This window comes from Heteronotia binoei, chromosome 10, assembly GCF_032191835.1.
Source record: "Heteronotia binoei isolate CCM8104 ecotype False Entrance Well chromosome 10, APGP_CSIRO_Hbin_v1, whole genome shotgun sequence".
Classification (NCBI taxonomy): domain Eukaryota; kingdom Metazoa; phylum Chordata; class Lepidosauria; order Squamata; family Gekkonidae; genus Heteronotia; species Heteronotia binoei.
The window spans coordinates 37864829-37886517 of NC_083232.1; the positions used below are offsets into that span (position 1 = coordinate 37864829).

The window sequence follows — 21689 nt, forward strand, 5'->3', positions numbered from 1 at the left end:
TTGTGGGAAATTGACTTCAGAAGAAGCAGGTTTTGTTTCTCTTAATTTGGCAAATCCTCCTAAAATTGGAGGAAGGCTTCTAACGAGCCAAAAGGAAAGGAGGAGTACAAATACTTAAGTAAACCAGTAAAATTTTGCTCCGTGGAGTGCTGAGATAGCAGTAGTACCCACTCTATTGCCTGTTATTCATTTTCTCTGTCTTGATTGCAAGGTTTTTCACCTACTGTTCTGGGTGGGACATAAATTTTTGTATACGGAGGGTACCTGAGCAGCAACAAACCAATCAGTTTGAAAGACAATGAACCAATAGCTCAAAAAGTATTTCCAGTCAGGGTGCATTTATATTTCATTTTGCTTGTGCTCTACAGCAGAGGCATATGTACTTTTATTATATACATTTCAAAGGTTTCAGACATTTTCCTCAGTAATACTGGGTTGGGTGGGGAGATTAACTATTCCTTCCTAGTGAATGATGATCCCCATGATGATCTCTCACGACCAAGCAGGGAGGTGATCGAGCAAGCATAACCGGTATCAATTGTACAAAACTGGACAGAGTTCCTAAGTGAAATAGAACATCAAAATTATGCATCAAAAGCTCTTGATCACTGTTGTCATCATGTCCCATTTTTGAACCGTCTATGTAGCATATCCCGTGCTGCTTTTCCTCTGCAATGCACCTAGTGGTTGGAATAGGTTATTTTTTAACTTCCCTGTCTCAAGATGCCAAGATTTTTTTTTATCTAGGCTGATAGACACTTCTTGAAGTCTTGCAAACTTTCCCTAGTACTGCATTGCCCATAATCCTTGGTAATGCCTGTCAACTCTGCCACCATCTCTCCCGGTGAGATTCTTTCTCATAGCATGTTGTTGGAAGAAAGGGGACAACCTACTTTCATTGAACCCCCCTGCCTCTCTGACGCTGCTGGAGGGAAGGCATAAGCCAGCTTCCCAGTTACTTCTATCATAAAAGAAGCTTCATAGTACTAGAATGTATTTGCTTTTGAAACTCTGGCCTTCCATCTTGAAACAAACTTGGTGGTCCATGAAGGATGAAGAACAAAGAGAGGTTAATAAATGTAATCTTGATGTACCAACAGCTTAGGAGAGTGCCAAACAAATCTTGTTTGAGGATGTGGGATAGAAATATTTAAAATATTGAAGGAATATTTGGTGAAACATTCTTATTGATCGTTTACATTGGGTTTGAGTATGTGTGAACATATGCATTTGTTAGCAGAATAACTGAAAAGAAGATGCACGGAAATTGCTTTAAAAGCTTTTGGGTTAAACTGACCGATTTCAAAAACTTTATCTGAAAAGTAAAAAAATTTTGTCTTCATATTTTGAAGAGTTGTCATAAGCCTCAGCTAGCATTTAAAAACTTTAGTAGCTTCACCTTTCTGCTTTTTATACTTGGTTTTCGCAAGTCTTACAATGACAGTAGAGAAGAGGATTCTGAAATGAATTAACTTTACTTCCTAAGAGCCAGGCTCCACATTAAAACTGAAGCTAGGATGCCATCTTGTGGATCTGGTGACATAGTTGAACAAAGCCCACCTTTAAAGATTTTGCTGTCAAATAGCTTCAGTGGCACTTTTTAAAACTTAATTCTCAAAGGTGCCTGTCATTATTCTCTGTTTAGTCTCAGCAATTAATCATGAAGGTAATTGCCAGTTCCTAGGACAGGAAAGTTCCCATAGGATATAAAATTGTGACAATGTGGGAATCTTCTCTGTCTTCAGAATTCTATTGAATTGCCTGGAGTGTAATGGGATTTTTTCCTAAAGTAATCTGAAGTCCAGAGGGCCATAATTCATCCTTTGGTAATCAGCTAGACTCCAATAATATGTACAGCATAGAAGCCAAGCTGACCTTGTCAGGACAGAGGTCTGAACTAGTACGGAATATGGTCATCCACCATCCTCATTATTGCTTTACAGGCACAACCTTTATCTTGAAAGCTGTTAATGTCTTAATTTTCAACATTATTGTTAACTGTGAAAAAGCTGCTCTGACTTGTTCAAGAGTTTGTGAACATCTGACTTTTAAAATTTGTGGTTTCTTTTTTAATAATTGCCACAATTGTTTTTTTTCTAATGAGAAATAAAAGAATTATTTTTTTAAAAAAAAAAGAAAGTGAACATACTTTCACACACTCTCACAAAGCAACCAAAATAAATACAGTTGGCAAACACAAAAAAAAGTCCCAAAGCAAGAGGCTGCTTTTAAAGAAATATAAGTTCATATCCCAGTTGGATGCACGGAATTATTAACATGTTTATTTTGGACCTATAATTGACTAAGATCACTGCCATGAACTTAACATCCATGTTCTAGTTAGAAAAGCAAAAGCACATGGAGAATCATTTTCATGGCAGTCCTCTTGGGTATGAACCTTGAGGAATCCCAGCAATTTTTCAGAAACAAACAATATTGTCTGTCTCTGTGGTTGCAGCTGAGCTGCTACGGAATTGTGTTCGTTTCTTCCAATATGGGACAAGTAGCATTTAATTTGGGATGTTTGCATAGAGAGAACCTTTTTTATTAAACTGAGTTTTCTCCCCAGTGGGGACCTAGCATGGTTTACATACAAAAACCCCTATAATAAAAATAAAGGGGGGGGGCAATACAGAGCATGTCTTCCTCTCTCTCTTAATCATTCTTCTTTCCATCTGTAAGCTAGGACTCTTGGGTTAAGAAACGAAATACAAGGGTCCTCTGGTAGACACACAAGGGGGTCATGCCTGTGGCCATGACCCGGCCTTAGATTCCTATGTGAGCAGAAAGGGAAACAAAGTCATTGAGATGTTTCTCAGCTGCTTCTAAAACTAGCAGGCACCCTCACTTCTGGGGTGGATTTATCCTTCATGGTCTAATGCCATGGCACCATGTTACCCCCTCTCCAGTATGTTTTTAAATTCTTAAAGTGAGAGATTTGTCCGTGGACCATGGATATTAATGTTAGTACATACTTCAGCACAGTTGTATTCTTAAAGTGTGATTTCTGAAGCATAATGACTTGTTTGTGTGATTTCTGAAGCATAAATGCCACGGTAGATGCTTTTCATGGGTTTATCCTAGGATGCTAGTGAAGCATTTAAAATGAATGAACCCAGAGGCCTTACACTCGCTACCCTAAGAAATGTTGTAACTGAGGGGAAGGTTTACAGAGGTTTGTGGATCCCCTTGATTGAAGGAAAAGGCCTGTCACAGTTGTACACTATACCAGGCCTTATTTCCCCTTCCTTGGTGTTATACTTTTTGGCTTCTAATTTCAGAGACCGCTGACAAAGGGAGCAGAGAATGGGCCATAGAGGACCTGCTCTGTACAATTGTACAAATATTGCCATGTAGTGTAATAACATTTTGCAGGGAGCCAGAAAAATCTTATGAGTCTTATGTTCTAATTGTCTGTTCTTAATGCTCATAAGCCATGTTGTTTATCTCACTGTGGGGCTTTTGCTGCATTTGAAACTAGATTTGCCTGTGGTGCTATAGCAGTGGATTTAATGGCTAAAGATCACCTTTCTTGCTTTTTCTACCTCTCTTCCAAGGTAAAATATAAGAAGTCCTTTGAAGCATGTGTGTGCTTCTATTATTGTAAACTTAAGATTTGGTTGATGATCATCCTTGTTAATGATCCTAATGGACCTCTTATAGAGGCTTCAGGAGACCATTTTTCTTTGTTGACTCAACTATAGGTACTTTATGTACATGCACCAGTTGTGGCACTATGTACAAATAAGCAATGTCATTGGTTAAAACATCTCTGTATAAGAAGACCAAAACATCTGTGCTGTAAAGAAAGCAAACCCAGGCTCCACCCCATTTCCTAGTCTTGGAACCTGGTGATTTTTCCCTCCTTGATTTGAAATCTGCCGCAAAGGCTAGTAGCAATCCTATCAGCTGGAAATAAGAGGTTTGTAAGGAGAACAAAACATGCATTGAGCTTTCTCTTGGATCAGGTTCAATCAATCAATCAATCACCTTTTATTTGTATCCTGCCCTCCCCGCCGAAGCAGGCTCAGGTTGCGTTCAAACACCAAGTACAGGCTACAGTTGAGTAGTGTCTGCTCCAATCTGCTGTGGCAATCCCAAGTACCAAACCAAAGGTGGGAAATCCCCATTAGCTGAAGGCCACACGTCCTGTCCTTTTCCCCAAAACCCAGTTTTTTTCTTTCTCTTCCATGTAATTAGCAAGTGGCTGCCCCAGTAGAGAGTGAGCATCTGTGTTTGTATGGGAAAAAAATGTGATAGATCAGTCAGTTACCAGTACGTCAGTATAACCTTCTACACAAAAAGAGTAGATTTTTTTGTGTAGAAGGTTGAATCTCATCTTCTTTAAATGCCTTTCAGGTAGCTTTACTGGAGAATACCACAGAGATCCTGTATCAGTCTGAGCAGAATATTTTGGGTTAGATAGTCTGGCTTGCTATGAAGCAAGTATGTAGGGTTGGTAAACAAATTTACAGTGGTTCCCTGTTCGGTGGACCGGGCACAAATCAGAAGTTGGTTTGCCACACTAAGAATTTTTACCCACACTGCATTTATAGAGTCCTGAGGTGATTAACTGTATTTAATTTTATGAAATAGTTGCAGTACAGAACTGTGGGGTGTCCATACACCATTCAGAATGGGGAGAGTGTGCCCCACAAAGTGGACACAACCTTGTGGGAACATATCATTATCATGGACTTAGCTAGTGAAAGAAGTTACCATATTGAATAAGGGGATGCTTAGGAAGCGTGAAGTGTTTATCTTATTAATAAGAGCTGTGGATATTGATCCTCACAATTCAGATGAATTTTCCCGTTTGTTGATTTATGGTTTGTTTCTGTTCATTTACAGTCACCCTCTCTCACATCTCGCAGCTGGTTCTCAGCCATAACAAACTCACAAGTAAGTTTGCCTCTCAATATTTTTTTTCTTCCTAAAGCTGAATAGATTTTTCTGCTGGTGGTTTGATTGCAAAACTGTGCTTGTGTTGTGAGTTGTGTATGTGAACTTCTGGACTTGTCAAAGGATTGTTTAAAACCTTTTTTAAAAAAGGTTCCTAACCAAAACGCTGAGGGTAGTATATGGTGTGTTGCTTTGTAGCAAGTTTCTGATTTGATTGATTGACATTCTCAGCACTGGAAATGACAAACAAATGTGTATTCACTGGGTTCTGTTTTTGGTTTGCGTGGTTTGAGAAACGATCTACCTTAGGCTAAAATGAAGAGAATAACATTGATAATTGTACTTGATTATTCTATTTTTCTGCCCAGTCAGGGCCACCAAGGTGGCTAATGGTTCAATCAAGACAATGTATTATAAAAACAATTTAAATTGAAACTAAAATACATATTAAAAGCTCATAAAACAGTGATTAAAGCACAGGGGAGGAAGGAAGGATTATTGAAGGGATGCCAGATGAAGCAAAAAAGTTTTCATCTGCTGGTGGAGGATCATGACTGAAGGGGTAGGGTTGGTTTGTCTAGGGGTAGGTGGTCCTTCCAGTATGCTGGCCCCAACCTCTGTGATGTTTTAAAGGTCAACACCAGCACCTGGAATTGGGCCCAGAAGCAAATGTAGATGGGCCAAAACTGAAGTGATGTGGTCCCTGCAACCCATACCAGTCAACAGCTTGACTGCATCATTCTGTACAAGTTGAAGTTTCCTAGTGCTTTTCAAGGGCAGCCGCATGTAGAATGTATTGCAGTAATCTAGTCTAGTGGTGGTGTTTTTAAAAAGCAAAGGAACAGACAAAAGGAAGGGTCAGAGTACATGCATGCTTAATTACATAAATCATAGAATCATAAAGTTGGAAGGACGTCCAGGGTCATCCAGTCCAACCCCCTGCACAGTGCAGAAAACTCACAAACACCTCCCCCTAAATTCACAGGATCTTCATTGCTGTCAGATGGCCATCCAGCCTCTGTTTAAAAACCTCCAAGGAAGGAGAGCCCACCACCTCCCAAGAAAGCCTGTTCCACTGAGGAATCGCTCTAACGGTCAGGAAATTCTTCCTAGTGTTGAGCCAGAAACTCTTTTGATTTAATTTCAACCCATTGGTTCTGGTCTTACCTTCCGGGGCCACAGAAAACAATTCCACACCATCCTCTATATAACAGCCCTTCAAGTACTTGAAGATGGTGGTCATATCACCTCTCAGCTGCCTCCTCTCCAGGCTATACATCCTCAGCTCCTTCAACCTTTCCTCATAGGACTTGGTCTCCAGACCCCTCACCATCTTCGTCACCCTCCTCTGGACCTGATCCAGCTTGTCTTTATCCTTCTTAAATTGTGGTGCCCAAAACTGAACACAATACTCCAGATGAGGTCTTACCAGAGCAGAGTAAAGCGATGCCATCACATCATGTGATCTGGACACTATACTTCTGTTGATACAGCCCAAAATTGCATTTGCTTTTTAGCCACCGCATCACACTGTTGACTCGTGTTCAGTGTCTGATCCACTAAGACCCCTAGATCCTTTTCGCACATACTGCTGCTGAGACAAGTCTCCCCCATTCTATAACCATGCATTGGATTTTTCCTACCTAAATGCAGAACTTTACGTTTATCCCTGTTAAAATTCATTTTATTGGTTTTAGCCCAGTTTTCCAGCCTGTCAAGGTCATCCTGTATCCTGTTTCTGTTGTCTTCTGTGTTTGCAACCCATCCCAATTTAGTATCATCTGCAAATTTAATAAGCATTCCCTCTATTCCTTCATCCAAATCATTAATAAAGATGTTGAACAAAACAGATCCCTGAGGCACTCCACTTGTCACTTCTCTCCAAGAGGATGAGGAACCATTCACAAGCATGGTTTTAAGGTTGTTGTTTTTTTACCCAAAGTACCTGTGAAAAACTCCAATTTGCAAAGTTTGTAAAGAGAGTTTGCAAAGAGAGACTTTTTTTTCCCTTGAGGGCTGTGATTCTTATCCAAATATCCTCCTACACATTCTGTTCTACTAGGGGAGGGAGTGTACTTTAATGGAGCTGAAGATTGGTTGGAGTGCCCAAAGATGGGACTTGAAGTACTGGAAAGAAAACCAAACATTAATATGTGTTTGACTGGGATATATTAATTTTTATAAAAAGATTTATACTGGAAATGTATTGGTTCATGTCTGAAATATATCCTGTCAAAATCCAGAAATGTCTTAACTGGTTTTCTCAAATAATAAGAGATTTATACCCTGCCCTTCACTCAGAGTCTCAGAGTGACGTACAATCTCCTTTCCCTTCCCCTCCCCACAACAGACAGTCTGTGAGGTAGATGAGGCTGAGAGAGCTCTCAGAGAGCTGCTTTTGAGAGGACAGCTCTGCTGGGAACTTGTGACTGATCCAAGGTTACTCCAGCAGCTGCAAGCGGAAAATAAAACCTGGTTCTCCCAGCCCACGCACTTAATCACTACACTAAACTGGTTTATTGGTTGGGAAATACATACTAAACTTTGAAGAAGATAAAGAAGAAGAAGAAGAAGATGATGATATTGGATTTATATCCCGCCCTCCACTCCGAAGAGTCTCAGAGCGGCTCACAATTTCCTTTACCTTCCTCCCCCACAACAGACACCCTGTGAGGTGGGTGGGGCTGGAGAGGGCTCTCACAGCAGCTGCCCTTTCAAGGACAACCTCTGCCAGAGCTATGGCTGACCCAAGGCCATGCTAGCAGGTGCAAGTGGAGGAGTGGGGAATCAAACCCGGTTCTCCCAGATAAGAGTACGCATACTTAACCACTACACCAAACTGGCTCTCCAAGTTGGAATGTATGAGTAACTTGGAGTTATCCTGTATTTTGGGAGGGGTTAAAATGCAGAATTGTAAAGGAACATGAGCAGGGAACATCTGTCTAAATCAAGAGTGTCAGACTTATTTGTTATGGGCCAGACCATGTAGGTAATAAAATATAATGCCAGGTAGCAAAGATAAACTTTATAAAGGACACAAACACAATTAAAGATATTATAGCTGCTGTTCAATTGGAGGTCTGCATTAGGAGGGGGGTATTTAATATTTCTCTGCAAAAATGGAATTTCTTTGAGTTCGTTGAACTCTATATTTTAACTGTGGTTGGTCCCAAATCTCCCCCTCCTAAAATATAAACTAAAAATATAAATGGTCTGGGCCTAGAACCCAGGGGAAAACATGAAATGGCAAAGCATTGCAAGCTTCTCCTCCCACCCAGTCTACTCAGAGTGGCAGTGGTTCTCCATGGTCTTGGGTTTTCTGTCTTTTTTTTTTTTTTTTGCGGGTTAGTTTGAGATGATAATTTTGGTTGTCGTCTTCAGCACTTGCTCTGCTATTATTCCATTGGAGCTCCACATTATGAGGATTGTGTGTTTTAAAACTAATATTTCTACAAAACTGGAGTCCTTGAGTTTGCAGAACTCTATATTTTAACTGTGGCTGGTCCCCCCACCCCAAAGGTGCCTGCCTTGCTGGCAGATGTGAACCCTGAAATAACTCACTTGGTGGCAAAATATTTGTCAATAGTGTTCTCTAAAATAAAGGCCTTGTACTGCTATTATATACTAAGATTTTAGCTCTAATTTTACAATGTTGAAGAGTTTTACGGAATTTTATATTAATATTAGGTAGTCTTTCAGGTTATTTAATTATGTCATGTGATCATGATTATTGGTTTTCCTCGTTAGTCTATTTTGGTTTTAATTTATTTGTTATTTGTTTTGTATTTACTGTCTAGTTTTATGTTGAGCTTGAGAGCATTGGTCAAAGAAGCTAACAAATAAAAGGAAAGGTGCCTGCCTAAATTGCAAAGGTGGGATAATAGTGGGATTTTCCAAAGCAATTTTTAAAATCAAAATAAGCATGAAAATCCCAACAGAAGGACCTCCTAGCCCCTACCTGTGAGAAGGATTACAGAGGCTGGGAGCAGTGGCTGGGGAATTTGGCAGCCCTGCCTTCTGCTTCCTGCTCTCAGGGGTAGCCCCACCCTCTGTTCTCTATACTGGGAGGCAGCTCAAGCTCAGAACAGTGAGGATGGGCAGGGGAGGAGGGAGAGAAGAGAGCCCCATTTGCTGGGATGGATTAAAATACAGAATCCAGGAATACACAGTGCTTACAGAGAACAAAAACTGTGCACACAAACTGCAAAGACACTTGCTTACAAACTTATAATTGTCAATTTCATTATTTCATAGAATCATACAAAACATATCATTGTACAGTACATTGGGGGAAGCAGCCTTCCTGAAAAGAACAGTTGTTGCAAACTGACACTCTTCCACACACCTGCAAAATGTTTTTAGCAAATGGGCAGTGTCAGTGGGGCTTTTGCCCAGCAGGGCTTCTGATTGGCTGTGCAGATTTAAAAAAAACTGCTTCAGCAGCAGCTGCCACTACAGCACAAGGACTTTCACTGTAGGACTCTTAAACAAGTCTGGTGTATGCAAGAATGTTCATTTTAAATGGCAACTTGTTAATTAGAACTTGCACCTCAAATTCTGAACAGTTACTATTAGATTTATGAATAACCTTACTCCTTCACATTTTGTTTTTGGCATCCTGTAGCAACCACCTGTGGTTGTCTTTGCCTCCCTGTGGCAAAACTCCCAAAGTTCCCACAGGCTCAAAGAGGCTGGGGAGCCTTGTTCTAAAAGCTACCAAGGCATGAAAGAAAAATGCCAGGCCCTTATCTTGAAGAAAGCTGGTCCACCAAGCATACCTGACTGAAGTACGAAACTGTGGTCTGCAAATCTGTTATTTTCTAAAAAGTTGTTTTAATTTTTTTTAAAAATTGGAATTCTGTTTAAATTATAGTCTTGTATGGGCTTTTTGTGGGTTTTAAGCAGACTTCGAAGATATCGCTGGGAAGTGAAGTAGGGGGAAATTGAGTAAATAAGGATTGAGTTTCAGTGTTATTGTTTGTCACACTGGACACTCTTGACCTAATCCCTTAAAAAATGCAATTAATTGTCCTTGAAATGACTTGGGGAAAACAGTATCAGTGACACTTGACATGCCAACTAAGGTCATATTAGCATCTCTTACTAGTTTTCTGGCATTTAAATAAGTGTGCCTGCTTTGCTGCTCTATTGTTTATAGTAAATATGTCCATTTCTAGGGCAATAAATATGCATGGATGGTAAGGAGATGCCCAGTATTTTCCACTGTTACCATTTGCAGCTTTACCTGTCACCCTGCCAAAAACAGGCAAAGCTGTTATCATAACAGTCCTGCTTTTGTCTGTTGCATTGTATGTTAGATAAATTATTCCTAGCGAACTTGTTGCTTTCCTATCAGTAACTTTGTCACATGCAGGAACACCGTTGCTTGTTTTCCTCTTTGCTCTTGCATCTTTCTCAGTTTGACCAATCTTGGCTGGGGGTGAAAAGAGAAACTTCCAAGCCCAAATTGTACTGGAAGCCATTTATTTATTTTATTTTATTTATTCAATAGGATATATATGGTATGGTTTAATGGTTTATTGGATTTATATCCCACCCTCCCCACCAAAGCAGGCTCAGGGCGGCTCACAACCAGTAAAATCACAGTAACATTTCGACACATAATACATCATAATTAGAAATAAAACATTAAAACAGTCAGGTGCTAATATCGTTTGATGTCATTTCATTTCCAATGGTGTTCAGTATTTATTAGGTATCATTCCTTACTTACTATATTGGTATTTCATAATGGATTAAAGGCTAGCCGGAATAGTGTTGTCTTACAGGCCTTGCAGAACTGGGCAAGGTCCTGCAACACCCTAACTTCCTTCGGCAACTGGTTCCACCAATAGGGGGCAGCAGTCAACAAGGCCCTCCCTCTGGTGGATGTCAATCTTGCCTCCTTCGGCCCATGGATCACTACCAGATTTTGTGTCCCAGATCTAAGTACCCTCTGGGGAACAGGTGGGGAGAGACAGGCCTTGGCCATATAGGGCTTTAAAGGTAATAACCAGCACCTTGCAGCAAATCCAGTATACTATTGGTATCTGAGCATATAGATGATAGGAAGCTTCTCTTGTGGTCGTTGGTACAGGAAAAAGGAATGGTGAAGATACCCTACATTTCATTCTTTATCTTATAAAAAAGCCGCCATACCCAGGGGAGGAAAGTAGTTCCAAGGCAATACAGTTTTTGATTAACACAAAGTGCAGTTCCAAGACAGTGGTAGCCTTTGCCCTTTCTGGCTTGTATCTGCTTTCCCTTCTTTTGTCAGCGTTCTGTTGATTGCTCGTTTCAGAGTTGCACATTTTCTACCCTTTTTTATTTTGCTATTTTCACAGACCAAAGGCTGGCCCTGTTTAAACTGACTTGCGTCTAGGACTGATTAGAGCAATATTTGTTCTTACTGCTCAGCAGTTTGCAGGATGTCTCATAGTGGGACATTGGAGCTGGGCTAGAGTTAGATTCACCTGCATTCTGAAGACATGCTGTCATGATAAAGCAAGGCTTGTGCTTCCTCCTTTCCCTTTTCATATTTTGTTGATAAGCACATCTGTAAGTTCATTACTGGTGCTGTGTTTCTGTTCTTTGCTAGGAATGTGTCTTCCCCCTAGGGAGGCTCCATTTTGTTAAACTATCCAGCGTATTAATTTCAGTCTTATTACAAGCACATTGAGTAGGTCATATTTGGGGCTCTAATCTACATGAGAAATTGCAGCTGCTGTTGCATGTAACATTTCCAGAAGGTCACTTATATTTGTTTCTCTCTCATTTTATTTTAAGTACTGCCCGGTTTGCGAAGAGTTTTTTGTGGATTTTTATAACGGGATGCATTAATTGGACTTGTCCAGTGGAGGTCACTATTGAGATGGCTTCTCTTCAACATTGACTTTGCAAATTTTTAGAAAACTTAGGCTAGACCTGCAGGGCTTTGTAATAGACCGCTTTTTGTGAGTAATTGAGCAGACTTGCTTGTAAGTCCACCTTTCCATCATACCCTTTCTTTTTACAATCATTTTTGGTCCAGCGTTTTGCTGGTTTGCTTCCTACACTACATGTTTGGAAGTGACAAGTGTCATTTCCGGTTATACATCCTGTTCTCTAAGTAGGCAACTTCCAGTTTTGTTTGTAAGGCAGGAGAAGCTTCATGGACACATTGTACAGGCAATTTCACCTTTCTTCATTCATAACTGTTTCCTGATAACTGAATATGGAAACAACTGCTGATATTGTGGATGAGAGCATGGGCTCTTCCCTGTTGGCGAAGAGGCTGAAGACTTGGAGGAGGCAGCAGGTGGACACCTAACACAGCACAGAGGAGGCAATTGAGACACCTCCAAGAGCCTCCTTCGGGTGTGCAGCCAAGTCTCTGAGTCAGCCCATTTAACCAGACACACAACCCTGCCTTCTGATATGGAGTTGGGCCTGGAACCTTTCATCCCAGGGCCTGCTGAACCAGAGGTCCCTCCTCAGGCCTCTCAAAGCCCTGAATCACCTCAGCCCCATCACAGTACTTGCCACAGTCACCCTTAAATGTAGGTAGCCTACTCCTAGAGGGGAGTGGCCTGTACCTCCACTTCCTTGAAAGGATAATTAGTGCCCCCGTTCACCCTCAGCCTTGGTTATAGTGTTGTTGGCTACAACATCCTGCCTAGACTCCTGAACCTTAGTCTTGAGGAGGACAGGAGCCCTGCGTCATTGTAGCTTACTGGGTAACTTTGGGCCACAATCTCAGCCTAACCTACTTCACAAGGTTGTTGTGAGGATAAAATGGAGGAGGGGAGGATAATGCAAGCCAACTTAGATTCCCACTGGGGAGAAAGACGGCATATAGATCAGGAGTGGCCAAACTGTGGCTCGAGATACACATGTGGCTCTTTCACATATATTGAACATATATGAAGTTGCCTTATACTGAATCAGATCCTCAGTCCATTAAAGTCAGTATTGTCTACTCAGACTGGCAGCAGCTCTCCAGGGTCTCAAACTGAGCTTTTTCATGCCTACTTGACTGGATCCTTTTTAGTTGGAAATGCCGGGCATTGAGCCTGGGACCTTGTGTTTACCAAGCAAATGTTCTACCACTGAGCCACTGTCCCTCCCCAAGAGAGAGGGAGAAGGAAACAGACAGCAGCCATTTGCTCATGGGCCTGATAGGACTCCTCTGGGGACCTGATCCGGCCCCTGGGCCACATGTTTGACACCCCTGGTCTACTCAGACCAGCAGCAGCTCTCCAGGTCTCAAGTGGAGGTCTTTCCCATCATCTCATACCTGGTTCTTTTTAACTGGAGATGCTGGGGATTGAACCTGGGACCTTCTACATGCCAAGCAGATGCTCTACCAGTGAGCCACAGTCTCTCCCACAGTCTCTCTTGGAGCCCCCACCATATTTCTCTCTTTAAATCACTTCTTTGAGTCAAGCCAGCTGGCAGGTTGGAGAATGTAGTTAAAGTTGATTTCTTCCCACCTCTTCCTCCCCCCAATCTATCTATCTTCCCTCCCTCCCTCAAACATCTGACATTTATTCTATGTGGCTCATGTTAAGGAAGTTTGACCACCCCTAATATAGATAAAGTAAATAAATAAAATATTATTGAAACTGCTTTTTTTCAAGAGTCCTCTGGCAATTTGTAGCCAGAGACAGGGCTTATTGATTGGTAGCACCTTGTCTTTGAAATGTCTCCCTTCCTTAAGGCAACCCACCTTACTTTTCTTTCAGTGCAAGGCCAAAATGTTCTCTTTACCCAGGCTTTTAACTGTGGGCGGATCCATCTTGTTAAGCTGTTTTATGACAAGTTTTTCAGCTCTTAAAACAGCACAAAGTTTAACTTGTGCCACAATTGTGACATCCTGACGTTGTGCATTTCCCTGCTCCCTTTCCACACCATTGACTACTGCCGGCAAGGACAGTGAAATTCACAGTATTATAAATGACACAAATTAAGTAGGATGCAATGTTATGAGTGGGAGTGGTGGGGAGCTTTACACAGTGTAGTTGATTCCGGCAATAGCCTGCTAGTACACTGTGGTGCCACTGTTAATGGAGTGAGCAGCAAGAGAACAACTTGTAGTTTGGATTTCCAGCTCTGGGTTGGGAAATTCCTGAATATTTGGGGGTGGAATTTGGAGAGAGTGGGCTTTGAGGAGCTGAGGGATGTCAGTGGCATATAATGCCTTTAGATTTAGAGCCTACCTTCCAAAGCAGTCATTTTCTCCAAGTGAACTGATCTCTTTCAAATGGAGTTCAGTGGTAGCTCTGGGAGATCTCCAGGCTCTGCCTGGGGGTTGGCAACTCTATTAACAGCCCATAACTCTTAGCATAGATTACACTTGAAAGGAAAGTTAGGCTGGAATATTGAAATGGCTGTCAGTTCTCTTTCTTACCACTGAAGCTGTATATTCATTTAGCATATTTTATTGGAGGGAAGCTGGCATACAGGATAATTTTTTTTTTTCAAAAGCAGCAATATCCTCTTAAGCCTGAGGGGGGAAATGATGGGGTGTTTTGTATGTGTGCGATAACTCATAATTATCTAGTGTGCTTTTGCAAGCTATTTCTGAAATAAAATGCAGTGAAATGATTGAACATTAACAACAAAATGTAAAAGATCCCATTGAGAAATGCTTAATGCATTTAACATTTTAAAGTTGCTGGTGATTGGCAGGAAGCATCTGGAATTAGTCTTCAAAGGCCCTTTGAAGGAACAATGGTGGGCACTCCTCTGGGCATCCTCCTTTTGAAATGCTCAAAAGACATAAGGATCACCCCATCGACAGGATCACCGCCCTGAACGCCTCACATATCCTGTGCCCTCACACACTCAGAGCTGCTCCTTGTTTTCCACCCGCCTTGCACAGGAAGAACCAGACTATCAGTGTGTGGACTATGTGATTTCAGTAGGTTGAAAATGTGGCTGATGGACTGCACATGCCCAAGACTTATTAATAGGAAATCCACAGCCCTATGAATCTTTTACAGCTGCTCTTAGGTACTGATGTTTCAGGTGCAAGTGGTACAATGAGGTCCGAAATAAATTTATTGCACCTCTTGTGAAGGAAATGCTAGATCATTCCAACTCCACCTGTTGTAGTAAGTTACTCTCTGATGAAAATCATGCCATCACTAAATCTGTGGCTGAATTTTGGGTGGCATGCTATTACATTAGAAAGGCATGGCTAAATCTGTAAACTTATTTTTAAGAAAAACTGATATGTTATACTTGTAGTAATATTGGTTTTGTTAATGGTTAATGGTTTTGTTTTATAACATTTGTACCCATGTATACTGTCTGACTTTGTACTGTAATAAATTATTGATTGATTGAGTATTGTGCTAGGTTGTATCCTGATATAAACCGAGAAGGGCAAAGATAGACAATGAAAAACTTTCAAGCAGATTTTTGTCATACAAGTCAGCCTTTCAGCCCCTGGCCTATCATGTTACAGTTAAGTGTGCAAGCATTTGCACATACTCTCTTGAAAGACCATATTGCATGCATTTTCGTACCACTTTTGACTGTCCTGGCTGAGGTTGGTAGTTGGTAGTGAGTGAAACCTTCAAATGTGGTTGAATTGTGGTATTAATGGGCTGAATACCTGCAAACATTTCAAGCCAAGTAAGGATTGCTTGGCCTACGGAGTTGGATCTCCATGGTATTCCTTATAATGTAACATCTGTTCCACCTATGCATGTGAATACTCGTTAATAAAATTTATTGGCTGGCTGGTTTGATGAATGTTATTTTTAAAGGCCTCCTAACCATGTGCTTAGGAGCCCCATGGTGCAGAGTGGTAAGCTGCAGTACTGGAGTCCAGGCTCTGCTCATGACCTGAGTTCAATCCTGGAGGAAGCTGGGTTCAGGTACCCAGCTCAAGGTTGACAGCCTTCCATCCTTCTGAGGTTGGTAAAATATGTACCTGGTTTGCTGGGGGTAAAGTGTAGATGACTCGGGAAGACAATGGCAAACCACCCTGTAAAAAGGCTGCCAAGAAGACATTATGATGTGACATCACTCCATGGGTTGGTAATGACTTGGTGCTTGCACAGGAGACTGCCCCTTTTTTAACCATGTGTTTGATTCTGCATGTTGTAATTATTTATTTTGTTGCCCCCTTCTAGTCTTCTAACCCAGCTGCTGTGGCTTACCCATTACTGAATTAAATCTCAAGCTATTATGCATATAAAAGCCCTTCATGGCCTCAGTCCCTCATATCTATAGGTCTGCCTCTCCCCCTGTACTCCACTATCTGAGCAGGCCTTCTGCAGGTGCAACCTCTAAAGTGGCAAAATCAACAACTGCCCATTGATGTGCTTTCTGGGGTTGACCACCCACCCACCTTATGGAATGGCCTGCTTGGTGAGGTTATTCTCCTGGCTTTCAATTATTTCATCAGGCCTTCAGCACCTAACCGGGAAAGGACTGCCATCCTACACTGCTGAGGAATTATGATCACTATAGGATCACTGTCACAGGAAAGTACGATCCCACCTATATTGAAGTTAAACAGCACCATAAAATGTTTTAAATTGTATTTTATCATTTTAAAAACTATAATTGTAAATGTCTGAACTGATTGTTAGCTGCCCTGAGCCCACTTGTGGAGAGAATGGGATAAAAGTTGAAAGTAGTAGTAGTAATAATAATTTCTGCAAACTATGCAATATTGAATTTTCTACATAGATAATAGAACTATACTGTAGCAGATCATTTCTGAAAGACCCTTGGGTAAATAATTAGTTTGTACTGCTGTGTATGGTTTGTGCTGTCTATTGCTATAAGTTGGATCCTACTGTGTAATTTTTGCATTGTTTTAATATGTGATGTTAATACTGAATGCTTTGCTTAAGTTCTATTCCATATTTCTGGTTGGTTCTAGACTTCCACAAACCAAATCTTATTGCACTGTTTATTGGATGTCCTATCCTGTTGATAAAGTTGGCTTTCTTTTTGTAATCCACATTGAGTCCTGGTGAGAAAAGCAGACTATAAATAATGTAACAATTGAATAACATGTGTTGCTGATTTTCCTCTTAGAGTTAGCTGTGTTGGAACAGAGCGTTAAATTTCATACGACATCAAGGCAATATGTGCAGATTAACCTTGACTGTCAAACTGAAATTAATATTAAACCTCTTCCCTGTTCGGTTTGCATGGCAATGTAACTTCCCCCTCCCCCTTTTCCTGAGAAGATTATATATTTTCTAAATCCCTTCATCATGCAACCTGATTTAAAGATGGCTATTGATTTCCCCCTCCATAATCTTCAAGAAAAAGACACTTTTTAGTTTAACAAATGAAAAGTGGTTTGACATGAGTGTTTACAAAAAGATTGTTGGCCTCCAATTTTCATATAATTCAGGTCTTATTTGATTGAAGAAAATAGATAGTTGTCGACCTTCAAATTATTTTTTTATACAAACCTGATTTTAAAAAGAAAACTAGGTGGTCCTTCAACCTTCATTTGTCTGCAGATTCTTGATGTGACTGCTATAAAAATCAATGTAATGTTCTATATGGTCAACATTTCCTGGGATGTGAGATTTTTGCAAATTTACAACATAGCTGAAATGTTTGATTTGTTTTTTAAGGACCTTTGGACTGTGGTACTTGTCTTCACTTCTGGAATGGGGAAATTGCTTATATACTGAATTTAATTGTTTATATATTGAATTTAACACAAAGGTTAAGTTACATTGCAGTTCTTGAGCAATGTATGATCTCTGGAAGCTTGTAATGCAGGAGGCTGCAGGTATTATTCATATGTATGGCAGATGTGAGTAGGGGGCTAAGGCTATGTATATATAACTAATTGATCTGCTCTGGTTGAAGTACATTTGAATGATAGCCATGTTGCCTTCAACATAATTATTGGGCACGATGAAGATGGATTGACTCTCTTGAGTATCAGATTATACAATTTTACCAATATATACCAAGTGTAGAGATTGCTGTCTACTATTTTGGGAACAATATAAATGTGTGCACTATTTAAACATGTAAAAAAAAATAAAAATCTCTGAGGAAAGAGGCTACTGTTTGCCTCCATACAAGTCTGTAATGCTCCTTTTAAGGTCCCATAATGTAAACAACCAATGGTTATAGTGACCCAGTTACTATGTAATATTAATGTGCGTATACAATAAACAAATTGACAGAATTCACAAATTTTCTTCCAAGAGGGAGTCCCAACGTGCAGGCTGTCGACTTTGGAATGTCCTGCTTCAACTAAAACTCTTCCAGCATAGGGTGCTCCATAAATTCTTAAATAAGACATCCCCATCCAAAAACGCTTACAGTAACACTTCCATTGCTCTCCCCACTGCACAATATTTTTACTACTTATATGGGAATGCAAATTCTCCAAAAAAATTCAGACCAGCATCATACTCGCAAGCAGCTCGAGCACCATGGAAGTGTTACTGTAAGCATTTTTGGACGGGGACGTCTTATTTAAGAATTCACGGAGCACCCTATGCTGGCAGAGTTTTAGTCGAAGCAGGACCTTCCAAAGCTGACAGCCTGCACATTGGGACTCCCTCTTGGAAGAATTTGTGAATTCTTCTGTCAATTTGTTTATTGTATATGCCCATTAATATTACATAGTAATTGGGTCACTATAACCATTGGCTGTTTACATTATTGTTCCTAAAGTGACTTCTCTCCCTGTTGCTATACCTTTTAAGGACCCAGCAGGTGTAAAAGTTGCATCCCATTCACTTGCAACAACAGTGCAGCAGCACTGAAAGGAAATATGCTGGGTGAACTTGGTCTGAACACACATTCTCAGCCTTTCCTAAAATGAGGTGGATGCTAAACTGAGGAATGGGGCTCAGAAGAGTCACAGTTGGCATGTCAACCACATGTGACTTCCAAGCCACTGAGTGTCCCTGATATATGCACATGACAGTGAGGTAATTGAATTAGGCTGGTTGCATAACTTTGTTTTGGTTGGTTGAGGTGGGTAGCCATATCAATCTGAAGCAGCAGAACAACGCTGGCACCTTTAAGACCAACAAATTTTTATTCTGGGTATAACCTTCTGTGTGCATGAACACAAGCTCATACCTTGAATAAAAACTTTATTACTTTGTTTAGGTAGGTAATACTTCTTCCTTAGAGCTTGCTAAAAGTAGCTATCCTGAATTATATATAATTATACAATGGTGTTGTTCAAGAGCTTTTTATAAAGTTAATACAGCTATACTATGACAGGATGGTTCAAGAGGCACTTTATAAAGGAGAATAGAGACTGGGTTATACCACTGTAAAACAAAAGTTAGAGTCCAGGGGCACCAACAAACGTTTTATTTAAGGTATGAGCTTTTTTGTGCATGCACACTTCCGCAGATGCACTGAAATGGAAGTTAACAGTTCATATATAGAGATTCCACCTCTATTCATAGAATATATTTTCAATTTTTACACTTACCCTGTTGTCATTTCATTGGCTTCTATTGCTGTGATAACCATTTTCTTTATTTTGCAATATATTGAAAAATATTCTATCAGAATCTAAATATAGTTCAATACATTACACATTTTCCCACCCTTCCCACCCTCCAAATTGTGACCTCTGCCGGTATACAAAGCAAATTAAAAACCTTTTAAAAGTAAAATTTCCCATATATAGAATCTTAACTATAAGTTATTCACTTAACTTTATCTTAACTCCAATATAACTACTATTCTTATTCCTTTACTTTAAACTTTCTACTTATTATCAATATTACACATTTAATCAGATAGTCATAATCCTTTACACTTTAAAAATTCACTTATTACTTGTTAAATATTAAACATAAATTTCGTAGTCATTAAGTCATCACTAAAAAATTATTCAAATCTTAATCTTATCTTAACTCACATAAACTTACTATATAAACTCCGCTATTTATATTTCACTACTAAAACACTACTCAGTAATCACAATCTTTTTTCTCTTTTAAAGTTCAGTTAATATTGTCAAAAACCACTAAATGGCTCTTCACCTTTCATTGTATCTCCACATAGTTTTGGAATTTATTCCAATCTTCCTTAAATTTCTCCCAAGTCACAGTATTTTAATATTCTAGTAAGTTTGTCCATTTCACTCCAATTAAGAACCTTTAAGATCCAGTCCCATTTTTCTGGTATTTTATCTTGCTTCCACATTTGCACATACAATGTCCTCACAACTGTGATAACCATTTTCCTAATTTTATTTATTTTAGGCAATTTACATTTTGCCCTTTCCCAAAAATTGGGCTCAGGGTGGATAACATAATAAAACAATTTAAAATATATAGTTAAAACCAGACCAAATATGAACAATATATTTAAATCATAAATGAGTTATAAATGGGCACATATTATACATACTGAAGGTGTAGAACAGTAATAAGAAATAAGACATAGTATCACAGCAGAGGTGGTGTCACAGCATAGGGCCAGCTGTGTTCATTCAAATTTTGATAGCCTTTGTCCATTGTGCATATTGGTTGTATCAGAGTGCTTATTAAATGTTTTTTTGTATGGTTGTTACCAGTTTACACTCTGTAATTTGTTTTGAGTCCCAGTGAGAAAGGTGGATTCTAAATCCTATAAATAAATAATTTCCTGAATTGAGTCAGGGCAAAAGGTGTTGCTCCTTCCTTCTTCCCTGCAAATGTCTCCTTGGAAAGCTATCCCTGGTGGTGGGGAGGTCCTTTTGGTCAGCATTCCTTGTACTGAAAGGGGCAGTTCCTGGAAGGAACGCTTGCCCCTTTGCGCCTATGTGAACTGAGCATGGGTGCCTTTGAGCCAATCACTTTATCTCAATTTAAATTATTTCCTAGAGTTCTTGTTATGATAAATAAAAAAGGGAGAGGAGAACCATGAATACTATCTTGAGCTGACTTGGAGGAGGATAAAAATGTGACAATTGTGAGGGTTACACTCCAGCTTTTATAGAGAGCTATGGCAGGTATTCATTAAAAGGTCATGTATTAAACAATATAATTCTAATAAAAATATAGTAAATGGAAATATAACATTCTAACATAGAAGTGTTACTTTAATGTGCTTTAAAGGGAGAAGGGAAAAAACACTGGACATTTTTCTTCAGCCTATTGAGGAATTATTTAAACGTGAACAATTAGTTAATCTGCAGTCTAAATTGCTGTTCTGCAGTCTGATCCATAAATTGATCTATAAATTGAATAGTAGGATGCAACCCATTTCTGTAGATTTTGTATGATTAAATGGATTTGAGAGCCAGTTTGGTGTAGTGTAGTGGCTAAGTGTGCAGACTCTTAACTGGAAGAACTGGGTTTGATTCCCCACTCCTCCACTTACAGCTGCTGGAATGGCCTTGGGTTAGCCATAGCTCTCAATAGACCTTGAAAGGGCAGCTTTCAGCCCCACCCACTTCACAGGGTGTCTGTTGTGTGGGGAGAAGATATAGGAGATTGTAAACCGCTCTGAGTCTCTGATTCAGAGAGAAGGGCAAGGTATAAATCTGCAGTTTCCATCTCCTTTTTTGAATTGTTGAAGTTCAGCACAGAGGGGCTGTGGATTAAGATGAAAGTTGATATCACGTCCTGAGTTGGCAGTACAGTGTTGTAAACCTTGAATGGCTGTGATCTTTTCTCTCCACTTACCATACAAACATGATTTGTTTCCTTAGATGTTGCTTTAATAACTGAAAGAGAAAGTAAAACTAGCATTACTGCTTAATCTCCTATCTGCATAGCAGTATCCAGATCATGCAATTGGGTTTCTTTCGTATTTGTAGCTAATAACCACACATTGATCTGTTGCTAATC

At 39.9% G+C, this 21689-nt stretch overlaps 1 protein-coding gene across 1 annotated transcript in view; it reads left to right on the plus strand.

Annotated features, from left to right (window-relative positions):
- The window catches only part of RSU1 (Ras suppressor protein 1), a 103364-nt gene that overhangs the window by 9244 nt on the left and 72431 nt on the right, over positions 1–21689 (plus strand). The window contains exon 3 of the mRNA XM_060248424.1: positions 4852–4902. Within this exon, the coding sequence (XP_060104407.1) occupies positions 4852–4902 (51 nt within the window). The remainder of the gene's footprint in view (positions 1–4851; positions 4903–21689) is intronic.